Genomic DNA, 21722 nt, shown 5'->3' with positions numbered 1-21722 from the left:
ATTTATATTATATAATTTCTACAATACGATTTTAATAATAATACAATTAATATTTATCTGATTGAGTAAAAAATAATGTCAGCAAGCTTCAGTACAAAACTGTAAAGAATGCAATTAATAAAATACGCGAGTGAAGAACGGCGTTCGTATTGTTATTTAATCGCATGTACCTGTGCATGTACATTGTACATAATGACTAATGAGCAATGAATAAAAAATTAATTCACCCTTAATATGAATTCCTGTAAGGTAGGTACTTATATAAACAAAATACTGGGTGAAACTAGTTTGACATACTTAGGTACAATAAAAGTATTTACTAACCAAACTAGACGTTACTCTACTACGTGCCGACTATTGTCGAATAATTGACTATAGTCTAAGAACATAATAAATAATAATTAATATTATCAATACAAACCAAATCTCGCAAATAATCTGAAAAGGCAACATTGCCTCGATTAATTTCGTATAAATCATACCAGACGCGTTTGTAGAGCAAACTATAAACTAAAAATAGAGTACTAATTGTAAATTTTATGTTTCTGATAATTTATCAAGTTAATCAATTTATTTAAATATTTTTTCTCTTAAAACAATGTTAATTTATCTAAGTACACCAAGTTTGCAAAAAGAAGAATAATACTTGATGTTGATAGCACATGAATATATAAAAGAACACAACGAAGCATCGTCCAGTCGTGTTTACATCCGCGCATGGTCAACTGCTTGACCATGACTTTGAAATATACGAGTATATTATTTTTGTTAGCCTTGACCTCGCTAAATGTCAACTGTAAATCCGCATGTATGTTTATTTACTTTTATATTTTTAAGTTCTAACTGGCTGAAAAGTGCATCTAGCTGTATTGAATGCTGGCAACATTATTTAAAAAAATACGTTTTTGAATTTAGAACGTTTTGAAAAAAAAATGATTGCTTTTGTTTTTTGAACTTTGGTTACGAAAGATTTATACAATCTTTTTACTAAATAATTAAATTAAAAATTCAGTTTTATATGTACCTACCTACATATCCAGTATGTAATATTTCTTACAGTTATTTTGTTTATTTTTTTTTCTTTCGGAAACAGTAAACAGTGAAATAAAATTGTGTCATTGTGTTAATGTGTTTTTCACTGGCATGGGTTTTAGATAAAATATGTGTGCCTACGCAGCATTTGAAATCATGTGAGGAGATGCTAGAAATCCCCACGAAGAGCAAGGCTTTATTAGAATGTGTTCCAGCAAGAGACAGGTAAGTCAATAATCATATTACCAACTATTCATTCAATTTTTTAAATATGCATAATTTTCATTAATAATTTTTAAGCATAATTTGTATGTACCTACTTCTAGTAACTTTTTTGGTCACGTAGTGATGCTCGTGTGTTATGTATTAAAGTTGTCTGTGTTATTTAATTCAACTCATAGAATACACCCACACTTTAGTCCTACGTGTTGAGGTTGAGAAACGTCCCCAAGGAGTTATCCCGGCTTTAATAAGTTGCTTTAATAGTTAATAGCGTCGAATGTAATATTATAGATAGATACGTAATGCAACTAGGTACTTATGATATAAAATAAAATAAAAACTGTTTAGGAATTATCAATATATTATGTACTACAGTTTAATTCTAGGTAGTGTTGCCAATTAGCAAAAGACTGACCGAAAAGGTAGACAAAGGTAGACATAATTTAGTACAAGCTAATGAAATGTATCTAATTCAACTGAAAGTACACAAAAAATTTCATTAAAATCGGTCCAGCCGTTTAGGAGGAGTTCAGTGACAAACACACGCACAAAAAAAATTGTAACATATTAACTTTATTCCTTGAATGGCAAATCGAAGTTTTGATTATGTTTATAATATAGTCTATCGGCTATCCGGTACCAACGTTCGCGTTGGTCCGAACAGGAAAATACAAAGAATTCATTATTTTATTTTTATCCACAACGTGTACTGATTGCAAATTCTTATTATTCTTTTGAGGCTAGTAATAAGGTGGATATTTTAATCTCAAGCCAACTTTATGGCTAGAGATATAGGTAATGTAAATAAATAAAAACGTTTATAAGAGAGAAGCAATAACGTTCTGTATACTGTTATAGAATAAGCTCCTTCTTTGTAAGTAAATAGTAAAGCAAAACATAATAAAGAATGCCAAGCCTTTATATAGCCAATATTATATTATGTACGATAATGATATCGTAAATCGTCATGTTTACAAAATACAAAACATATCAGTTCATATATTATAATTATAGTCATAATTAGTATATATTTTTTATTTGTAAACATTAAACGAAGAAGCTCTCTAATTTAGGAAGATAAGATAATATTTAATAACATAAAATATTATAAATATACATTTGATAGTTGTACATAGGTACCTACATAAGTATAAAAATAACATTCCCTTTTGTTTATAAGTCAAAAATATTATCTAATGCTGTGCTAATACGACAATTCGTATTTCATATCAATGCTTTACCCACAAGACTTTTTCCTAGAATGGGATTCAATTGTCTCGGAGCAATTTTATCAAATTATATGACATTAGTTGGTGATGTGGCTTGTTATCTAAAGTGATCAATTGAAATAGCCAACCAAAAATAGGTACCTACGGTTTGTTCGTGGCCAATTTTCATATTATATTAAATAGGACGACGGTTACCGAGTTTAGCTTTCATTCGTGTTGTTTGAAATTTTGAGAGATTGTCTATTTAAACAATGGTTATTGAAATATCTAGTCCCTATTTTGAAACGCAAGGATCAGCCCATATTAAGGATGTTTTGATTATTATATAATTATAATTCGTTAACAAATGAATGGATAAATATCAAAGACATCCATCCCAAAATAATGTCAGCATCGCACACATCGCCTTTATTAAACAACTAGCTTTCCGACTGCGGCTTCGCCCGCGTTTTCAAAGAAAAACCCGCATAGTTCCCGTTCTCGTGGGATTTCCTGGATAAAACCTAGCCTATATTACTCGTGGATAATGTAGCTTTCGAATGGTAAAAGAATTTTTAAAATCGGTCCAGTAGTTTATAAGCCTATTCATTACAATCAAACAAACTTAAACAAACAAAGTTTTCCTCTTTATAATATTAGTGTAGATAATTTAAACAATCCTACTATTGTTCATAAAAAATCTATTATCGATAGAACACTGTATATTTATTTAATCACAAAAGAATTATAGCGTTATGGTAACACAATTTTCCGAAGCTTTGTGGAACAACATCAAATGCAGTTTTCTTGAATTTTACGACTTCTGTTCTGTATCACTATGAAGATTTATTTTATGATTCCTCTGAGAATGCCACGTTTTTTAAACTAAATAAGAAGAATGATTTTTTTATTTCAATACGTTTTCCTGTTCAATGAAGATATGTATGATATTTAATTATTTACTCTTTTAGTGATTATATCAATATACACTTTGTCGGATGTGTGTGTTTACATTAATGTAGTATAAATATGTAATTAAATGTTATTTTCACGGTCAAAACATATACCTATGCAATATATTGGTATATAGAGCTCTCTGTTTGAGAAACTGCAAACAATCGGTTCCACTTACTTCAGAAACAATATCAAAACCAATCAGTGTGATAATAGAACAAAAATATGTGTCTAACATGAGTTAGTTAATCAAAGCAAAATTAAGGACGCGATCATTCCGATCGCGTCCGATCGACACGATAAATGAACACCTATGTCAGAATAATAAGTAATAACTATTTTAATTTACTATTCAACAACCATACAAAATCCCAGATGTATTTAAGCACCAACCTGAACGTGTCTAGACTCCAATAAACAGTCGCACCCATCTTGAATTACATATAAATCTCACTCTATCTTCCAATCTGTCCTCAGGGCTTTACTGGGGCTAGATCATTAATCCACGTGAATTAGATCTTTTCTGAAGATTTGTAGCGGACCAGCATTACAGGAGAAAATGTTTTATTTTCTTTTTCTAGTATTTATTGGCCAAATACCTACGTTGTTTCATTGGGGGTTTTCTAAAGCATGTAATGCTGGTCAAAGAATATCGTTTTTTCATTTGCTCTATTATTCAGTTCAGCTCTTTTATTCTATACTTATACCTTATATCTACTAATAATATGGGTCTGTGCAGCGTATGACAACGTTATAAGTTATTAAAAAAAACATACATTCTACAAGTACAGAGCACTTAAAACTCCTAGAGTCTATATTTACATCTCAAAAGCTATAAAAAAATTTACAAGTGTAATTTAAACCGTAAATAAAATAATTGTTACAGAGTGGAATGCCTCACTCACGTGCAGCAAAGGCAGGCTGATTTAGTGCCCGTGGATCCAGAGGATATGTACGTCGCCTCTAAAATCCCGAATCAAGATTTCGTTGTATTCCAGGAATATAGAACTGACGAAGAACCCGATGGTAAGGAAATTGAATTATAGTGTATAGAAATGAAGAGTGAAAAAATAGGTACCTATGCTTTATTTGTTGTAGAGTTCGTAGGTACTATAGTTCTTGCAAACTTAAATTGCCAAAGAAGATAAATAAGAAAATATTGTCTGTGATATGAAATATCCTTTAATCTTGATGATACAACACGTAAAAATAATGTTATTATAAAATTACGTATAAGGAAGATACAAGAAGATCCTTGATGTAATTTATTTTCGACAATATTGAAGTACGATACCACAGTCTGTATTACAATCCCTCAATATTGTAATACTGATACGATACTATGCTGCAAACGATCGGATAAATACCGTAATAAAACTCACTATATAGTATACAGTACACTGTACAACACAAAGATATTCCCACAGAAGCATAGCTGACCTTTTGACGTAATTTGAAAACCGCAGGATGTGCGTGTACTCCATCTTGCAATTTATCTTATAATCTACCTTCATAAACATATTTACTTAATTACTATAATTGATAGGTATTTTTATTGTCAATTAAATTTCTAATTAAATTTATATTTACCTACATAAAGGAGAAATATTACAAAACCGACAATAGCTCTACATTACTGTCGACAGTGTCGGGACATAATTTCCTTTTCATCCACACTAATTTAATTGTGCCAATATCGGGCAACATAAAAGCTCGTTTAATCAATTAGTACCGTGATGCATTCAATAAACTAAATTTTTTCAGAGAAATCTGTCAAAAAAAATATTACAGAAATAATATATAGACCGTATATTTTTACTTATGAAGTCTAGTAAATTATTGTATGTTTGTTTATTTATATCAAGCAATTTCCATAGCCATAAATTTTTTGCGTGAATTTTTTCACTACCTACTATAAATTTTACAGAATTCTTTGCGCGTCATTAACAAATACAACAAGTTAAATTCATAAATAACTTTCATAAGCGTAAGCCATATGTCCCTTGGCTAACTCTGTGAATATAGGTATGTATATTACAGAAAGTTCATTTCCCATGCAAACAAGATCTCGTAATATCCAAAGAGTTTCATAACATCCTAAACAAACATTCTCTAACTTAATGACCGCATGCATTAGATAGGGAATTGATATTGTGCGGTATTATGAGAGAACTTCGGAACGTTTGACTAATAGAATGGAATTAATTAAATGTGACGGGTAACCGAACCTATATTGAGGTACATTATCACTGTATTAGGTAATGCATTCCCACCATGTTTTAATAGATATATTCACAGTATTAATCTTACTAAATTACTTTTTATAAAATTACTAGTTTTAAGATTTCTTTATAATTTTGAAATTTTTATTTAAATTCATAACAAAATTAGATTTTGTTAAATCGAAAATGTTATCTGAAGCAAAACGTAACTTCTATTGCGGGTTTAAGATTAAAATTTTATTGCTAGAACAACGGGCCATAAACTTGAACATAAAGTAAAATTTGAAAACCTAAAGCCTGTGACATAAATTTAACCTGCGGCATTAACTCACACGAAAATTTAGATATTGTTTTATGTATATTGTTTTATGGTTAGGATCGTAACCTTCCTTTATACCTACTACAGTATTCCTCATTTTATTTTATATGAAATATAAATCCATTTTCATTATTTTGTAGAGTATTTTTAACCGACTTCAAAAAAAAAAGGAGGAGGTTATCAATTCGGCCGGTATGTTTTTTTTATGTATGTACACCGATTATTCCGAGGTTTCTGAACCGATTTACGTGATTCTTTTTTTGTTCGATGTGGGATGGTGTCGAATTGGTCCCAAAAAATTTTTATTCGGATAGGCCCAGTAGTTTTTATTTTATGAGCATTTTTGTCTGTATTTGTAAATTTTGCAAGTGCAAGTTTGAAGTCGGTTGTTTTTAACGCAGTTATCACTTGTTATCAAATTATTTCTGCAACCTTTTAATGATAAACGTCAACAATCTTACGCCTACCACCGAATATTTCGTTTATCGACAATTCCCTGTTTGTGCTCCATTTACAATTCCTATTTATTTAGATAGCTCTCAAATTCTCATCGGGATCGTTTCCAATTCAAATATTCTGATCGCTCGATCCAATAATACTGATGGAAATATTTCGCTATTTCACTCAACGCTTAGCTACATATAATATACCTACAATATACATTCTGAAATTTCGAATATTCTTGATTAAATTGAATACATTTACAGATCGAAGCTTTGAATGTTTCAATGCTGTGCATTTGTGGGCACTTCATTAATCAGGTATTTGCAGTTCCAATGAAATTGGGAAAGCGATATGCAAACGATCTAATGAAGCCCTATATAGTCAGTTATCCAGTATAACTACTGTGAACATATTTTAACTTTGTACGTCATCAATATTTAAAATGAGAAAAAGTAAAAGGTCCAATTAAGACAAAAATTAACCCCGAAATGTGAATGCGACACTTTTCACAGAGTTCTCCGAAATGGAATGAATGAGGAATGCTTCAGCCTTCAATTGCGAATAAAAAGTGCCTATGAAATCAGAGCACTGTTGGCTCACAAAGAGGAAAATTTCAATTCAACGCTGTGTAAACATACTTGACACTCGCTGAATGTTGATATCGACTGAATAGAGCAGACACAAAGCATTGTTGCATTTCACCTATACCTACGTAAACTTGGGTTTGTCTAATATAAACGTTTAAATTTTGTCGTATGAACAATTCTATGAGCAGAACATAACTAGCCATGATATCTCTATGTAACAATACCTTGTATACGTATACACAAATGGAATTTTCTTCTCCATCATACATTTATTATTGACGTTGGATACACATCAATGTAATAAATAACCCACCGGCTGATATTATAGATGTACAAAAAGTCTGTCAAATAACAGAATTTACGATCGGCTAATAAATCAATGAATGTGTAAAGCTAAAAAATTCAGGGAATTGTACGCAGTCTCCCGAGGCTAACCCAAATACCCTTAGACCAGCTATAAATCAGAACGATTCAGAAAAGATAGCCGTCTTTAATAAGGGTTCAAAGGACGTGAGCCTTATTCCTGAAATTTAGGTACAAATTACAAGGATAAATTCTTTGTTATATAAGGATTCTTTCATAATATTTTTTCATACAATATTGAAACATTTCAATGAACGTTTTTTCCTACGAAAATTTATTTTTTTATTAAGAGGGCTTATTCAATTTAACGCAAGTCAAAATCTCCGCGATCTATTACGATAGATCGCGGCTTGCGCTATCCTTTTACTATGAACAGCATAGGTCCACAGGAGAGCGCTGAGCAACATGTCCTCTCTCTGGAAAGGCTCGCTGCCGACTGATTTTATTCGGGTCGCGCGCAGTGTTTTATAGTACTTTAAAAAAAAATTGTAGAAAAATAATAGAGGTACCTTAGTTGATTTTTTAAATTTTATCTTATAAGTAAGACGTTCTTTTATTGCAATATATATAAATTATATTCAACTAAGTCGAATATCTTGGTGAAAATAATCATTTTGTCGACTATAATTTCTAAAAAAATTCACATTGTTCGGATTTTAATTTCGTAACTTAGGAGTCCAAAATAAAAAAAATCTTTTAACTAACTATTTTAATAAGGATTTTTGCAGTTAGTTAAAAAAAAATGTGTGTTAGATCTGTCAGCAATTTCAGATATTTTTAGCTTCGAAATTGACACTAAAAGTGAAATCAAGTAATCATCGGCTCAGTTATCTTGATGGTATTCACAAATACTGTATTAATTGAAATAAACTCTTAACTAACTATATAGACAATAAAATTTCCTAAAATTATTAGTAATTCATATGTTTGTAAGATAAGTGGTTGATGGACAATCTGGTTTGAAAAATCACATATTTGAGCCAAACAGCGCACGGACCGCGTACACGGCCTTAAAGGCAAATAGAAAATCAGAACTTTATTTTCTATTTATTACAATACGATACGAAATAAATATTTTTACAGCTGTTAAATCTAAAATATACAAGACTTCACCCATTAGCGTTTACTTCAATAATAATGAACGTATTACTGGCATACCGAATAATCCAAGCAGGCAGCAGCACAATTGCTAAGACGGACACGACCGGCAAACGCTGCATAATACTCGCAAATCTCCTGCAGCTCTACATCGGATTACATCTAAGCTTTCCCAAAACAGACGGACTGCGCGTCCTAATGGAATTTCCGTAATTACAATTAATTTATTAAATAAACACGGAACTGGCGTTTAATTAAACGAAAGACCATTATGGTATCCCTCGAGGACAAAAGGCTATATTTGGTTGTTTTGCACAATACGAGATGATAATTAACGAATCGCAAGTCCCGTGCGGTGTAAGGCTTTAGAAAATTCTCTTTCATTCAGCCAGACTCGATTACGGAAGTTCTTTATCTCGTGCTTTCACTGAACTTAATTATATCTTTAATTCTCGAATAATTGGAAACCATAACTTTGTCGTGCTTACTTTTCATTGTCTGGAGTAACATTTATTTTATACTTGTAGGCTATAAATTCTTGAGGATAAAGTGGGTGCCGAGAACGTTGTACATAATTAAGTTTATTATTTATTTTTAGCGGAATTCCGTTATGAAGCAGTTATCGTGGTACACAAAGATCTAAACATAAATAGTTTAGATCAATTGAAAGGCCTGAAGTCCTGCCATACGGGGGTGAACCGAAATGTTGGTTATAAGGTAAGTTCATTTCCTGTCAATTTAAAAAAAAATATGTAAAATTTCAATGATACATTAAAATAAAACATGGTCAATACTTTCAATACAAAAAATATAGACTTATTTTAAAACGAACTGCAGTTGGCAGTTCGTTTTAATGTAGGCTGATTTTTTTGAAACAAAATTCCAAATTCACCAAAGCTGGAATGCATATCATTGAAAGTCATGTAAAGGTTTCAGGTATTGAAATATAAATCCGAGAAAAAAATAATCAGTTTTCTCTCTTTATATTGCAGAGCAAAATTGCTTGGGAAGTCACATAAAAGAAGCGCCTTAGATATTGCGAAATTGATTTTGGTTAAAATAAATGTATATTGAAGTCTGATCTTTGAGTGTGGTTAATATGAAAAGTTCTTTATATTGTATGTAGGAAAGAAATTTTATTTATATAATGAAAAGGGTACACGATAGATTCACTTATATTGTCTTTGGATGGAATTTTTGCCCTCGGGACAAGTTATTATGGATTCTTATTGGCTACGCACCGCAATTTAACTTTATTGTAGAGATCGTCATTCCGAACACAGTTTTTAGCAACTTACATTGGCTCTACATGTTATTTCTAAATTTATTATTTTCTTTAGATTCCTCTTACGATGCTAATGAAAAGGGAAATCTTCCCCAAAATGACGGATAGAACTATATCACCAAAAGAAAATGAACTGCGTGCGTTATCGACATTCTTCAAGAAGTCTTGTATTGTTGGCACATGGTCGCCAGATCCAAAAACTAATTCTGCTTGGAGTAAGTTTTTGATAATTACTTTATTTTTAACAGTAATGGATGCCCCATAATAAACAAAGTAGGTACCTATAATTTATCATTTGTCTAAGCAAAACAGTGTCAAAGGCTTTCTACGTGAAAATTAAACAATAGCCACCAACGTCAAAGAGAAGGTTTAATTTTGTTTACTTGCTAATAGCCATAATATTATTTCATTTGATTAAAATTGTTAATGGCACGACCTAAATAAAAACATACATCGTCATACTATTTGCCCATGTACTGTCTACTATTGTACTATAAGGTTAGATATATCTTATATATAAGCGTTCTGTTCCATTGTTTTTATCTAATATTTTATGTACATAAGTAAAATTGGACACGAAAGTAATAGCAAACAAGGTTACAGCAACAAGTTGCTCTCCGGAAAAATAAAAGAACTTTTGATGTTGTTTGAGATCACTTGTAAGTAAGAGGTTCCCACATCAAAGAGATGGAGGAGAGAGAGGAACAGAACCTCTATATTTACACAAATAAGATGACAGACTGATTGATCAGTGTAACGATATTAACTTTCTCGACTTTCTTTTATCACGAGCCTGTTTATTTAACCCATTTTTATAGCGTCTCGCATTTACGACTGCAAACATTCAATATAAATATTTTCGTAGACGCATTTGATGTTTCAGTATTCAAAGTTCAAACAGTGATTATTAAGAAATTAGATTTTTTACATGGACCGATTAAGTGTAGTGAAACTGTATTGCAATTATTATGAATTTTCACCCACCGTAAATTTTTCTAACTACCTCTTTTTCTGTGTTTTTCTCAGTATTATATTTTAAAATTATACGATGTATAGGTATATATTTATAAAACGTTTCTTTATGAATAATGCCGTAATTACTGGAATATTGTTTAACCCAGATTGCACATAGTTCAAATCCACTTTCAGAATCGCAATACAGCCAACTATGTGCAATGTGCGAACACCCGGACAAATGCGATTACCCGGACAACTTCAGTGGGTATGAAGGCGCTTTGAGATGCCTTGCGCATAATGGGGGGGAGGTTGCATTTACCAAGGTTATATACGTGCGGAAGTTCTTTGGGGTACGTATTCTATTAGGGCTTAATGATTGTATTATATTCGTCATATTATTTTGCATGGCTTCCAGGTTATCTAAGTCCGGAAATTCTTTGGGATAGGTACGCATTTTATTAGGGTGTAATCATTTCCAAACGATATTTGTAATTTTATCATTTTCATATTTTGCATGGCTTCGAATTTTGGAAATTAAATTTGTGTATAAATTGAATTTTGATTGGTGCGCCGGATGAAATTAATTGCAATTTCGCTGAAATCGTTTATTGACTGAGCCGTTTTTTGCTTATAAACCTATAGGCATATGTATAGTAGCAAACTTTAGCAGCTCCACTCAAATTACATTATTTCGTGTTTGTACTCAAAATAATAGATATAACTTGTAGTTAGAAGAAGTTTGAATTAAAAAAATCTGATCATATAAAACGGCCCTATCGGTTCCTCTAAACTATTTGTACGTACTCTGAACTATTATCATTATTATGTATCATAAATACAAGTCACTAAGTAAGGCCACCGCAGGTAATGTTTCCTCTTAGCGCGTCGTAATTCTATAGAGATGGGTCTTGGGTCGAAGTGATGGGATTTTCGATATCCGGATGAATGTCAGATCAATATCCGTCAGTGTCAATGCAATGTAAAACTATTGTGAAATACGAGTCTCGTACCGTGAAATCGGTAATCTAATGAATTAACGTTACGTTGAAATCCTCTCTCCATTACCCGTTAAAAGCTTTGATAAAAGTCTGCTTCCATATACAATCAGATTCTTTGAAAATATATTGTATGTAGTGAATTCAAGTCTACACTTTAACTTTGATATCATGTTTAAACAAATGTATAAAATTTGAATTAATTTTTCTAGAAGCATTGGTACAGTATCTAATTGTAGAGATAATCAGGGTAGATTTCAGAAAATTATAATTGATTATAAGTTCTATTTCTAGTACCTATCGAATTTATAAAGTAGAAGTCGTCGTACTTGTCTGATGTTGAACATAAGCCTAACAAAGATAAGTATATAATAAACAGAGGGATTTCTTTACTGCTGCTCTAATTACCATCTCGCTTCTTTATAAATTGCTTTGCTCATAACATAAACATACGCGATATAGATACACAATTCTATTCACACAAATGTAAATATGTATGTAGTTACCAAATAGTAATTTCTGGTATAGCTCCCAGTAGGAACAACCCCCGCCAGCCAATCTTCAGAGAACCCCGATGACTTCGCGTATCTTTGTTCTGACGGGTCCAAAGTACCGATTAGGGAGAAACCTTGCTCTTGGGCGGCCCGACCGTGGCAAGGATTGCTCGGTCATCACGATGTGCTCGCTAAATTGTCGCCGTTAAGAGAAAAGATTAAGCAATTAGCTGATGCTGGTAAGTACTGGTTTAATTTTATTGTAAATTGTTGTAATTTGTTCTGAGTTAGGTAGTGTCGTTATTGTTGATTGCTTTCGGGTTACTTATTCGTTTTGATTGTTATGTTTAAATTTCTCTTTAAGTTGTACCTAGGTACCTATTATTTCAATTTTCGTTATTTCAATTTTTATTTTATAAAAACAATGTTCAATATACTATTGAACATTGTTTTTATAAATTGAAGACTACTTAACAAATCTATTCACCATTTATTAATTTATCATCTCTTATTTCTTAAAATTATTTTGTTTGTGCTAACAGTGCACAACATAAAACGGTTTGAATCCGTTAAAAGCAGAAGTTCTCAATCTATAAAAATGGCCTGCACAGCTTTGTATTACTAATATTTTTGTACGATCTTAGGTGCAAGTACCAAACCAGATTGGTTCACGAACGTATTAGGTCTCTCCGAAAAGATTCACCACGTAGCTGATAATATTCCGATCAGGCCAGTCGATTACTTACAAAAGGCCAACTATACTGAAGTCATTGAGCGAGGCCATGGACCCCCAGAGCCTGTTGTTAGGTAAGATTGTGGAATTAATGTTTAAAAGCGTCTTAAATCTTAAAACATTATTCTTGGATGTTTCTAGAAGCCGGTTTGATTAATGGCTAGGATCATTTATTCGAACGTAGATCCTAGATGATTAATTAATTTATATAATTAAAACAATACAGTACTTACTATGGTTTGTAATATTCATATCACGAATCAAAAATGTTGAATGTTGATATTGATACTAATTCACAAGTAAAGTAGTTAGTAAAATCCAATAAAAAGAATTTGGATGCTAATAACGAAAAAATTTACAATGTTAACTTTTTCACCATTATTCTGTGCTTATAAATTTTAAATGTACCTAATTGATAAATATATCAAATTCTCACAAGAAAATCTCGATCTTTAACCTGCGCACCTTCGCCAATCATTTTTTACATTGTTCTTATTCTTTTTTTTTTAATTATACCAAAACACAGGATGTGTGTAACATCAAATGTGGCGTTAGCGAAATGCCGCTCGATGTCCGTGTTCGCGTTCAGCAGAGACATTCGTCCCAAACTCGACTGCGTGCAAGAAGCTTCTGATGAAGATTGCTTGAAGAGCGTAAGTATAAAAATTAATAAAAAAGTAAAAGTATTAAAATGTTATTTTTTGTGTAAAAAAATGGTTGGTATAAGGGAATAGAATATTTGGCTTATTCTAAGTAAATTTATAAAGGTTAGTCATAGAGAAAGGAGTGTTATAGATGTTATGAGGGATAGGTTGTATTTAAAATTTGAATAATTTATCGGACGAATCAAGTTTAGAATATTCTCTTTCTGATATTTAATAGCAATCCATCGTGATTAAGATATATAAGATGAAGATTTTAAGTTGTAAAGCAATATTTTTTTCTTTATTAAAAAACATCAGGTTCAAGACAATGGCTCAGATTTAGCATCCGTAGACGGTATGAAGGTAGCGTCAGCATCCAAAAAGTACAATCTGCATCCAGTTTTCCACGAAGTGTATGGAGCCTCTAAAATACCTAATTACGCTGTTGCTGTTGTCAAGAAGAACACACCATACTCGAAAATTGAAGATCTTAGAGGAAAACGGTGAGCTTTTTTAAGGATTTCATATTTTTAGGCGAAGTCATGGAAATATTTATAAAATTAAAAGTTAAATAGACTGAAAAAATACCTAAAAGCTTCAATTTTTCTTTCCTATATTATATTGAAAGTTCAAATTAAACGGGAGATACCTAGTTTTTTTTAAATATAATCACTAATTATGTGTTTCAAAATATTTTTTAAAATGAATAAGTACTTAAGTTTATTCTTTCAGCAACTTTTTGTGTTATTGTTAAATACCCTCTCTCACTTTTGTCGATACCGTAATTGAGAGTAAAAATCTGCTTTAAAATATTTAAAATAAACCAAGGCTTGCACTTTTAACTACAAACTATACATTACAAAAGAAACAGCAAAAGCAGAAGGATTAATTGCAAAGCTACCATTGCGAAAGAGACAGACATTGATGGCTTCATTCAACTCGCGTTCGAGATCCATCCATCATAACATCAATTACATTGCCTCTAGGTACTCGCTTCGAGAACTTTCTTTTAAAAGTTATTAAAGTTGAAAAAGAAAAAGTTACCCTTCTCTGGAAATTACTAATTAATTTTGTTCATAAAGTGTACGGTCTACCTATAAAGTTACGTTTTTATATGTATACTACCAAACAGGCGCGTAATTTGGGTATGTACACAGGGTACACTTTCAATATCAGTTTTAAGTGTTTCGTTTAAATAAAATAATATTGTTTTAAATTAAACAAAATGAATGAAAATAAAACGATGATTGATGTTATTTGAAACACCTTCAAATGAAAATGCTTCTCTTAACTTTCTTACTTATGCCTACTTAGTCTAATTATGTAGGTATGCATAAAAACTTCATTTCATCAAGATCCATTTAAGTCGCGACTGCATAAGTAGATAATTTAGTCAAATTAAAACCATTCTAATTAAATAGACATTTACTCCAAGAAACTTGATAAGTTACTTATACCCATCTACTTATTACCATTTAGGTATTTCGAAACTAGCTTTCCTCCCACGACTTTACTCGAAAGCATTAGTTATTATGCTTTATAATATTTTATAACTGTATGTACCTAGGTATGTGAATGTAAGTATAAATAAAAACAAGTCGTGTTGAAATATAAATCCTAAATAACGATATAGCAGATTAAACAATATACCTATTCTGTTTATTTATCAGCGTGAATGTAAAATGAATTGTTTTTGCAGCTCCTGCCACAATTCATACGGCACATTCAGCGGTTTGCAAGCCCCGCTTTATTACTTAATCAACAAAAAGGTCATCAAATCCGATCAGGTGAATTTTGCATGAACATGAAAGTTATATTCATTTTGTGAACTGGAAATTCTAGTTTGTATTTCAATTTCAGTGTATCAAAAATTTGGGTGATTTCTTCGCGGGTTCTTGTATTCCTGGCGTGGACAAAGCAGAGAACAATCCTAGAGGTAAGTATTTTTTTTCCTTCGTATTTTACACTGACAATTATGAAAATTAATTTCATAAAATAATAACCTGTTAATATTTTTAATGCTCTTTCAAAAGTATCGACTTTTTTTTTCAAATTACAAAAAGAATAATGAAAATCTATACATATAATAAAATCGTAGGAAAGTCAAAACTGTACATTGAATATTTTTTTAAAAGAATACATAATCCATGATCTATAATCGATATAGAAGCCAAAAACATAGTTTTTAGAATTTTTGTCTGTTTGTCTGTTTGTCGGTTTGTCTGTTTGTCTGTTTGTCTGTATATTTGTCCGAGCTAATCTCGAAAAGTACCGCATAGATTGACTTCAAATTTTGCATGAATATTACTAACAGGTCGGGTGAGGCTTTTATATACACATTATCATGCTATCACCTCCGGGGGAGGAGCTGTGAACCTTTATTTTTCTAACGTATTCCGTGTATTACACAGCGTACAATCTAAAGACTCATATTTAAATGTTGTTTTTGGGTAAGCCACGCTATTATCTAGCTTTACACTATAAAAACTACGTCATTTACGTAATTTTGGCAGAGAAACAGTTTAATGAATCTTAGTAGTATAAAGACAAATTTGAAACAGCGCCATCTATGAGACTTCATTAAAATCAAATCAATTTACATGTTTAACGCTTCTTGCAAATTTATAATTAAAAATTAAATAATATGATATTGGTGGGGTTTTTAATTATACTTATTTATTTAACTTTTTAACCCATGTCTTCCCAGAGTCCACTTGATGTCAAACAAGACACTATTAACAGTTAATTGTGACATTTTAAAAATCCTTCTTGAGTTCCCACAAAAGGTAAGTTGTAGCTTTTATATTTATTCTTTATTAATTAATTATATAGTTAGACTCATGTTTATAATTAGAATTGAAGTTACGACAAAATAAGAAAATGATGAAATTTTATTTTTATGTATAACTTTTACAAGACTATATTAAACGCCCAAAGAAGGTCACTTTAGTTCTTGATAGAATTTTATTTGTTAGTAGCTTTTTAATAAAATAAGGTAAAGTAATCTTTTCATTTTTTTTTTATTTACAGATTCAATGTTCATAAAAATTAACGATTTGCATGAGGATGTAGTAGAAATAAGTATCCTGGCGCGTGGTCAATTGTTGACTAAAGTTAATTTCCAACGTATGGTACAATCATTGGAAGAATCTTGGGTAATTTTAGAGGATATTTTTCGGGAATGAGAAAAGGGGCAGCCAACCACGTATCAGCGTGCGTGCGTGAGAATCTACCTACGTTTGAGTACCAAAAAAAATGTTATTTTGAAACGTAAATATTGCACTCACAACTACTGTACAAGTATGATTTTTAATCGTGCTTTACTGTCATCTGATTGTTTTATTATCGTTATGGCTATGCGGTACAGATCGTACTGGGATCAGAGTACATATTATTTATCAATTGGTGTGGTAATATACGTACCACACCAAGTAAAATATTTACAATCATACCAAATGGATTAACACGGTATGTACATAAGGCGGTCTTATCGCTTACTAGCGATCTCTTCCAGACTGCCCAAGGTAAGAGATAAAGAATTATACTCATGATCCAGCAATTTTCAACCGAAAAAGAAGTTTTTCTGTAATTGGTAGTTGTTTCATTTATTTATTTTAAATACCTAATTTTACTTTTATATTTGCCCATTTGTATTACATTCAGCTTCCATAAAACTTATAAAAATTTTATGTTTATTTCAGCTGTCTAATATAAATACTCTTTTTTAGATATAAATAACAAAAACAACTTTTTTTATTAAAATTTAGTACCTTGGGAAGATATTATCTATGTGTTAATAGAACAATACATAAAGGAAATTATGTTACGATTTTATACAATGAAAATATGTAAAAAAATATTAGCAGGTGTAATTATTAAATTGATCCCGAATCCAAAACTGTAGTTAATTTTTTTGTCATTTAGTGTTTAATTCATGTCAATTGGTTCATTAATAAAAAAAATTATGATCATTTAAATAATCACGGCGAACATTTGCTAAGGCATTCATGTACAAGGTGTAATCGTTCAGTGTGCACAGGCGATTTTTTTTTGTAAGTATTACAGATAACAAAAAACTTTAAACTGATATCGAAAGTACTTAACCTAATAATGGCCGTAATCATTTTTTTAAATAAATCGAGAAATATCAAAAAAAAAATATCTTTAAACCCTCCCATACTTTAAGTACATAATATGAAATATGAATATCCCATATACATTTAATATGAAAGATTTTAGCTTTCTTTTTCTTTTTTTGGTTGTCTGCTTTAATTACTTCGCAAATTTGAAGTGGCATTTTCCACGCTTTTTCCGGACATTTTCACGCATTTTCCGGATATTTTCCAGATATTTTCCAGGCATTTCCCAGGCATTTTCCTGACATTTCCCTGACATTTTCCGGAGATTATCAAGGCATTTTCCACGCTTTTCCGGACATTTTCACGCGTTTTCCAGGCATTTTCCAGAAATTTTCCTGACATTTGCCTGACATTTTCCGGGAATTTTCCAGGCATTTTCCACGCCTTTTCCGGACATTTTCACGCATTTTTTGAATATTTTCCGGGCATTTTCTGGACATCTCTCAGGCATTTTCCGGGGATTTTCCAGGCATTTTCCACGCTTTTTCCGGATATTTTCCAGACATTTCCCTGGAATTTTCCGGAGATTTTTCAGGCATTTTCCACGCTTTTCCCGAACATTTTCACGCATTTTCCGGATATTTTCCGGGTATTTCCCGGACATTTTCACACATTTTCCGGGGGATTTTCCAGATATTTTACAGGCATTTTCCGGATATCCCCGGAAAATGCCCCGGATTTCCGGAAAGTACGTAAGTTTTTTAGCTTAGATTAGTAATAAATTCTATTAACAATTCTATGAATTGTTTATGGTAGTACGTGTTTACTAAATAATTGTATGTAAAGTAGTAACTACTATGCAGTCGCTATTCCACGCGGACGAAGTCGCGGGCACAGCTAGTTTAAAATACATATGAGATTATTATAAACTTATTGTGAGCAGTGAGTGCCAAGATATCAAATTAAATGTTGGCTAATATGCATATACTTTTGGCACACTATCATTAACAACATTGTATCAAAATTTAATAATACATAATATGCAATTAAGATTACACATTTATAATATTATGCAGGTTATCAGTACATATTACTTAATTACATATATCATTAAGTAGGATGTAGATAGAAATATTCCGTCCGTCTTAATTAATTAAGTCCGTCTTACATTTATTTTTCACTCATTAATAAGAATTTATTTTGTCATTTTAAATTAATCTCAAACTAAATCACAAAAACAGTAAAGTTATAAACTTTTTTCTATTAAATACAAATAGCACACAATTTCATAGTTTTTAAGAACATAATCATCAAATAAAATAAATTTCAGGTGATGATGTGTCCAAATTGAAGAAACAATGCTCTGGAGACAACAATGCAGCAAAATGCTTGCAAGAAGACAGAGGCGATGTTGCCTTTGTGTCAAGTAAGTTTATATTACACATTTCTTACAGTAAAAATCCCTAAAATGTATTATGTTTTTAATACCTTTACTAATAAAGCTGAAGAGTTGGTTTGTTTGTTTGTTTGAACACGCTAATCTTGAAAAATTTGTTTAGTGCTAGATAGCCCATTTATCGAGGAAGGTTATTATAGGCTATATTAAATCTCATCACGCTAAGACCAACAGGAACGGAGCAATATTTATTTATTTTATTTTAATGAACTTCTTTTTCCAGGTGCTGATCTATCAAGCTTTGATTCATCTCAATATGAACTAATATGTCTGAACCGAGATGCTGGCGGTAGAGATTCTCTGAGCAACTTCGCTACATGCAACTTAGTGATGGAACCTTCCAGAACATGGCTGTCAGCTAAAGATTTCCTTTCCGATGTATCCATCGCACACACACCACTAAGTCTGGCACAATTACTCGACACAAGAACAGATTTGTTTAACATTTATGGAGAATTCCTTAAGAATAACAATGTTATTTTCAATGTGAGTGTTTTCAATATGATGATAATATCAACATAAATATTGATACTATGCAGCAAACATGTATATTAATATATTTTTTCATTCCAGAATGCTGCAAAGGGTCTCGCTACTACGGAGAAACTGGACTTTGAAAAATTCAAAACTATTCATGATGTATTAAACTCATGTGGTGTTGCCTAATTTTTTATACTGTATGTAGTTATTAAGAACTTTAGAAATAAAAACAAATGTCTGTTAAAGAAAATTTATTACATCACTTATAAGAACAATAAATAATACTCAGAACATTTGCTAATTATTTTACTTACAATGCTGCTAAAAATAGTGTAACAGCTACTGCCCCAGCCAACATTGCATATCCTGTCGAGTATACTTCCTTGATGGTCAAACCTTTAGCTGTGTCCCAATATAAATGCCTGATTCCATTAGCAAAATGATATCCAAATGGAGCTGCCAAGATTGCTTTTGCAAGGAATATAGTTGCCGGAGATAGATTTAATCCTTCGATCATTGTTACATAGTGAGCAACGTCATGAGGCAAGACTAGTGCACCTACGCCCAGTGCAGTAATGTACCCTGATAGCATAATACCTAAAACAAACAGATAATTGTGTATTATAAATAACGAAGAATGCTTTGTGATCTAAATTAAGATGTATAATGAACCTATTTAGGTTAATTGTATGATAGATTAATAATATAAATAACAGAGATGCATTAATGCTGAAAAATAATATTTAAAAAAAATTACCTGCAGCTCTGTGGGTAACAGATAAAATACTAGTTAGTTGGGGTTTGTAGATGGTAAGGTGAGGAGACATTGGGCGTTGGAGACGAGCATTTCTTATATCGTAGTGTTCCTCCTTAGGAGGTTCATATTTCTTAAAGCTGACTTTAGGTACAGCTGCCGATTGCGCATATTGAGCCGTGCCCAATGCAGTGCGGAACTTAGCAAAGTTACCCAATAATGAGTTGGAGCCCAATCTGTAACAAAACACAACGTATTTAATCAATCATAAAGCGAAACATGCAGATTACTCATTACATAATATTTTAGAGATGTAAACATACCTGCTACCACAGTAAAAAGCCATAGTTTTGCTTATGGTTAGGTTTTACTTTCAAATGTATGTCCTGATACAAATTCGTCTATTCGTGTAGTTATAATTCGATTGTTGTTTTTAAATTAAATTTTATTATAAAATTTTTATATCTCGTGCGAACTTGGAAAAGAATGGAATATGTCAATTGATTGACATACGTCATACCATCTCACTTCTCACTTCTCAGACATGTCACTTTCACAAGGTCTAAGCATGACGTTGACTTTTTATTGCCAAGTGCAAAAATCATTATACTTTAGTGTGGTATAAAGTGTGGTCTAAGATCCGAACATAGGTCGACCTTCACCGGCGTGTTATTAGAATGAGACCAATTAAATGTAGTAAAATAAGAATAAACGAAATCGGTTCAGTTGTTCTCGAGTTATGCGCTTACCAACATATTTTACGATTCATTTTTATATTATAGATTTAGTCTATTATAAAATGTATTAAAAATGGGTTGACTGGGAAAATCCTGGACAGGAAATTTTTAATGAATTAAAAAAAAAAACTTTTTTTTAATTAATTGCAGTAAGTATCAAGATACCTAATAAAAAAAAATTATAATAGACTCAAAGTATGAAACCTACAGGCCCTACAGCATGTGTAGTCGTTCCGAGTTTTCCAATTACAGCACTAGAGCGCAATGCGGCTGGCCAAATGTCGATGACCAAATCGTGAAATGTTGACGATTTAACGATCTAAACTATGTTGGCCATTTCATGAAATGAGCAAATCTACGATATATGGCCACGACGCAATATATACTATATTATAAATTATAAATGCGAAAGTTTGTGAGGATGTGTATACATATATGTGTGTTTGTTACTCTTTCACGCAAATACTACAGAACTGATTACAATGAAATTAAGCACACATATAGAGGGTAACTTGTACAGGTTTTATCCCGGAAATCGTGAACCGGGAACGTGAACTAAGCTAGTTTTTCTTTGAAAACGCGGGCGGAAAGCTACCTAATATTATGTTATAAAATCGAACATGAAAAAAAAATATTAGAAAATGAGTTACTTAGATTAA

General features: G+C 31.5%; 2 protein-coding genes across 2 annotated transcripts; one reads left to right on the top strand and one right to left on the bottom strand.

Moving 5' to 3' along the window:
* Positions 1–659: 659 nt before the first annotated feature.
* On the top strand, positions 660–19868 carry LOC123696647 (transferrin). The gene is made up of 15 exons (XM_045642973.1): positions 660–808; positions 1155–1257; positions 4303–4442; positions 9048–9166; positions 9790–9949; positions 10884–11041; positions 12215–12419; positions 12825–12987; positions 13440–13566; positions 13876–14060; positions 15257–15344; positions 15418–15493; positions 18967–19062; positions 19316–19578; positions 19666–19868. The coding sequence occupies exons 1-15, from the start codon at positions 718–720 to the stop codon at positions 19756–19758; spliced, it is 2067 nt and encodes a 688-aa protein (XP_045498929.1). The 5' UTR covers positions 660–717; the 3' UTR covers positions 19759–19868.
* Positions 19809–20813, bottom strand: LOC123696649 (succinate dehydrogenase cytochrome b560 subunit, mitochondrial-like). Its single transcript, XM_045642976.1, has 3 exons — positions 20650–20813; positions 20330–20562; positions 19809–20169 (listed from the first exon to the last, which is right to left on the bottom strand). The coding sequence occupies exons 1-3, from the start codon at positions 20670–20672 to the stop codon at positions 19883–19885; spliced, it is 543 nt and encodes a 180-aa protein (XP_045498932.1). The 5' UTR covers positions 20673–20813; the 3' UTR covers positions 19809–19882.
* Positions 20814–21722: the final 909 nt, after the last annotated feature.

Source organism: Colias croceus, chromosome 13 (genome assembly GCF_905220415.1).
Source record: "Colias croceus chromosome 13, ilColCroc2.1".
Lineage (NCBI taxonomy): Eukaryota > Metazoa > Arthropoda > Insecta > Lepidoptera > Pieridae > Colias > Colias croceus.
The sequence above is the reverse complement of the archived record's forward strand: the minus strand, read 5'-3'. Positions and strand labels throughout refer to the sequence as shown.

What these genes read in the sequence shown, in the direction of transcription:
- LOC123696649 (XM_045642976.1), bottom strand. Translation starts at nt 20,672, where the DNA reads ATGGCTTTTTACTGTGGTAGCAG. An exon ending in GCTTTTTACTGTGGTAGCAG is followed by an intron (nt 20,563 to 20,649) that starts GTATGTTTACAT and finishes GTTTTGTTACAG; the next exon opens with ATTGGGCTCCAACTCATTAT. An exon ending in TGTTACCCACAGAGCTGCAG is followed by an intron (nt 20,170 to 20,329) that starts GTAATTTTTTTT and finishes TGTTTGTTTTAG; the next exon opens with GTATTATGCTATCAGGGTAC.
- LOC123696647 (XM_045642973.1), top strand. Translation starts at nt 718, where the DNA reads ATGGTCAACTGCTTGACCATGACTTTGAAATATACGAGTATATTATTT. An exon ending in CCCCCAGAGCCTGTTGTTAG is followed by an intron (nt 12,988 to 13,439) that starts GTAAGATTGTGG and finishes ACCAAAACACAG; the next exon opens with GATGTGTGTAACATCAAATG. An exon ending in ATAACAATGTTATTTTCAAT is followed by an intron (nt 19,579 to 19,665) that starts GTGAGTGTTTTC and finishes TTTTCATTCCAG; the next exon opens with AATGCTGCAAAGGGTCTCGC.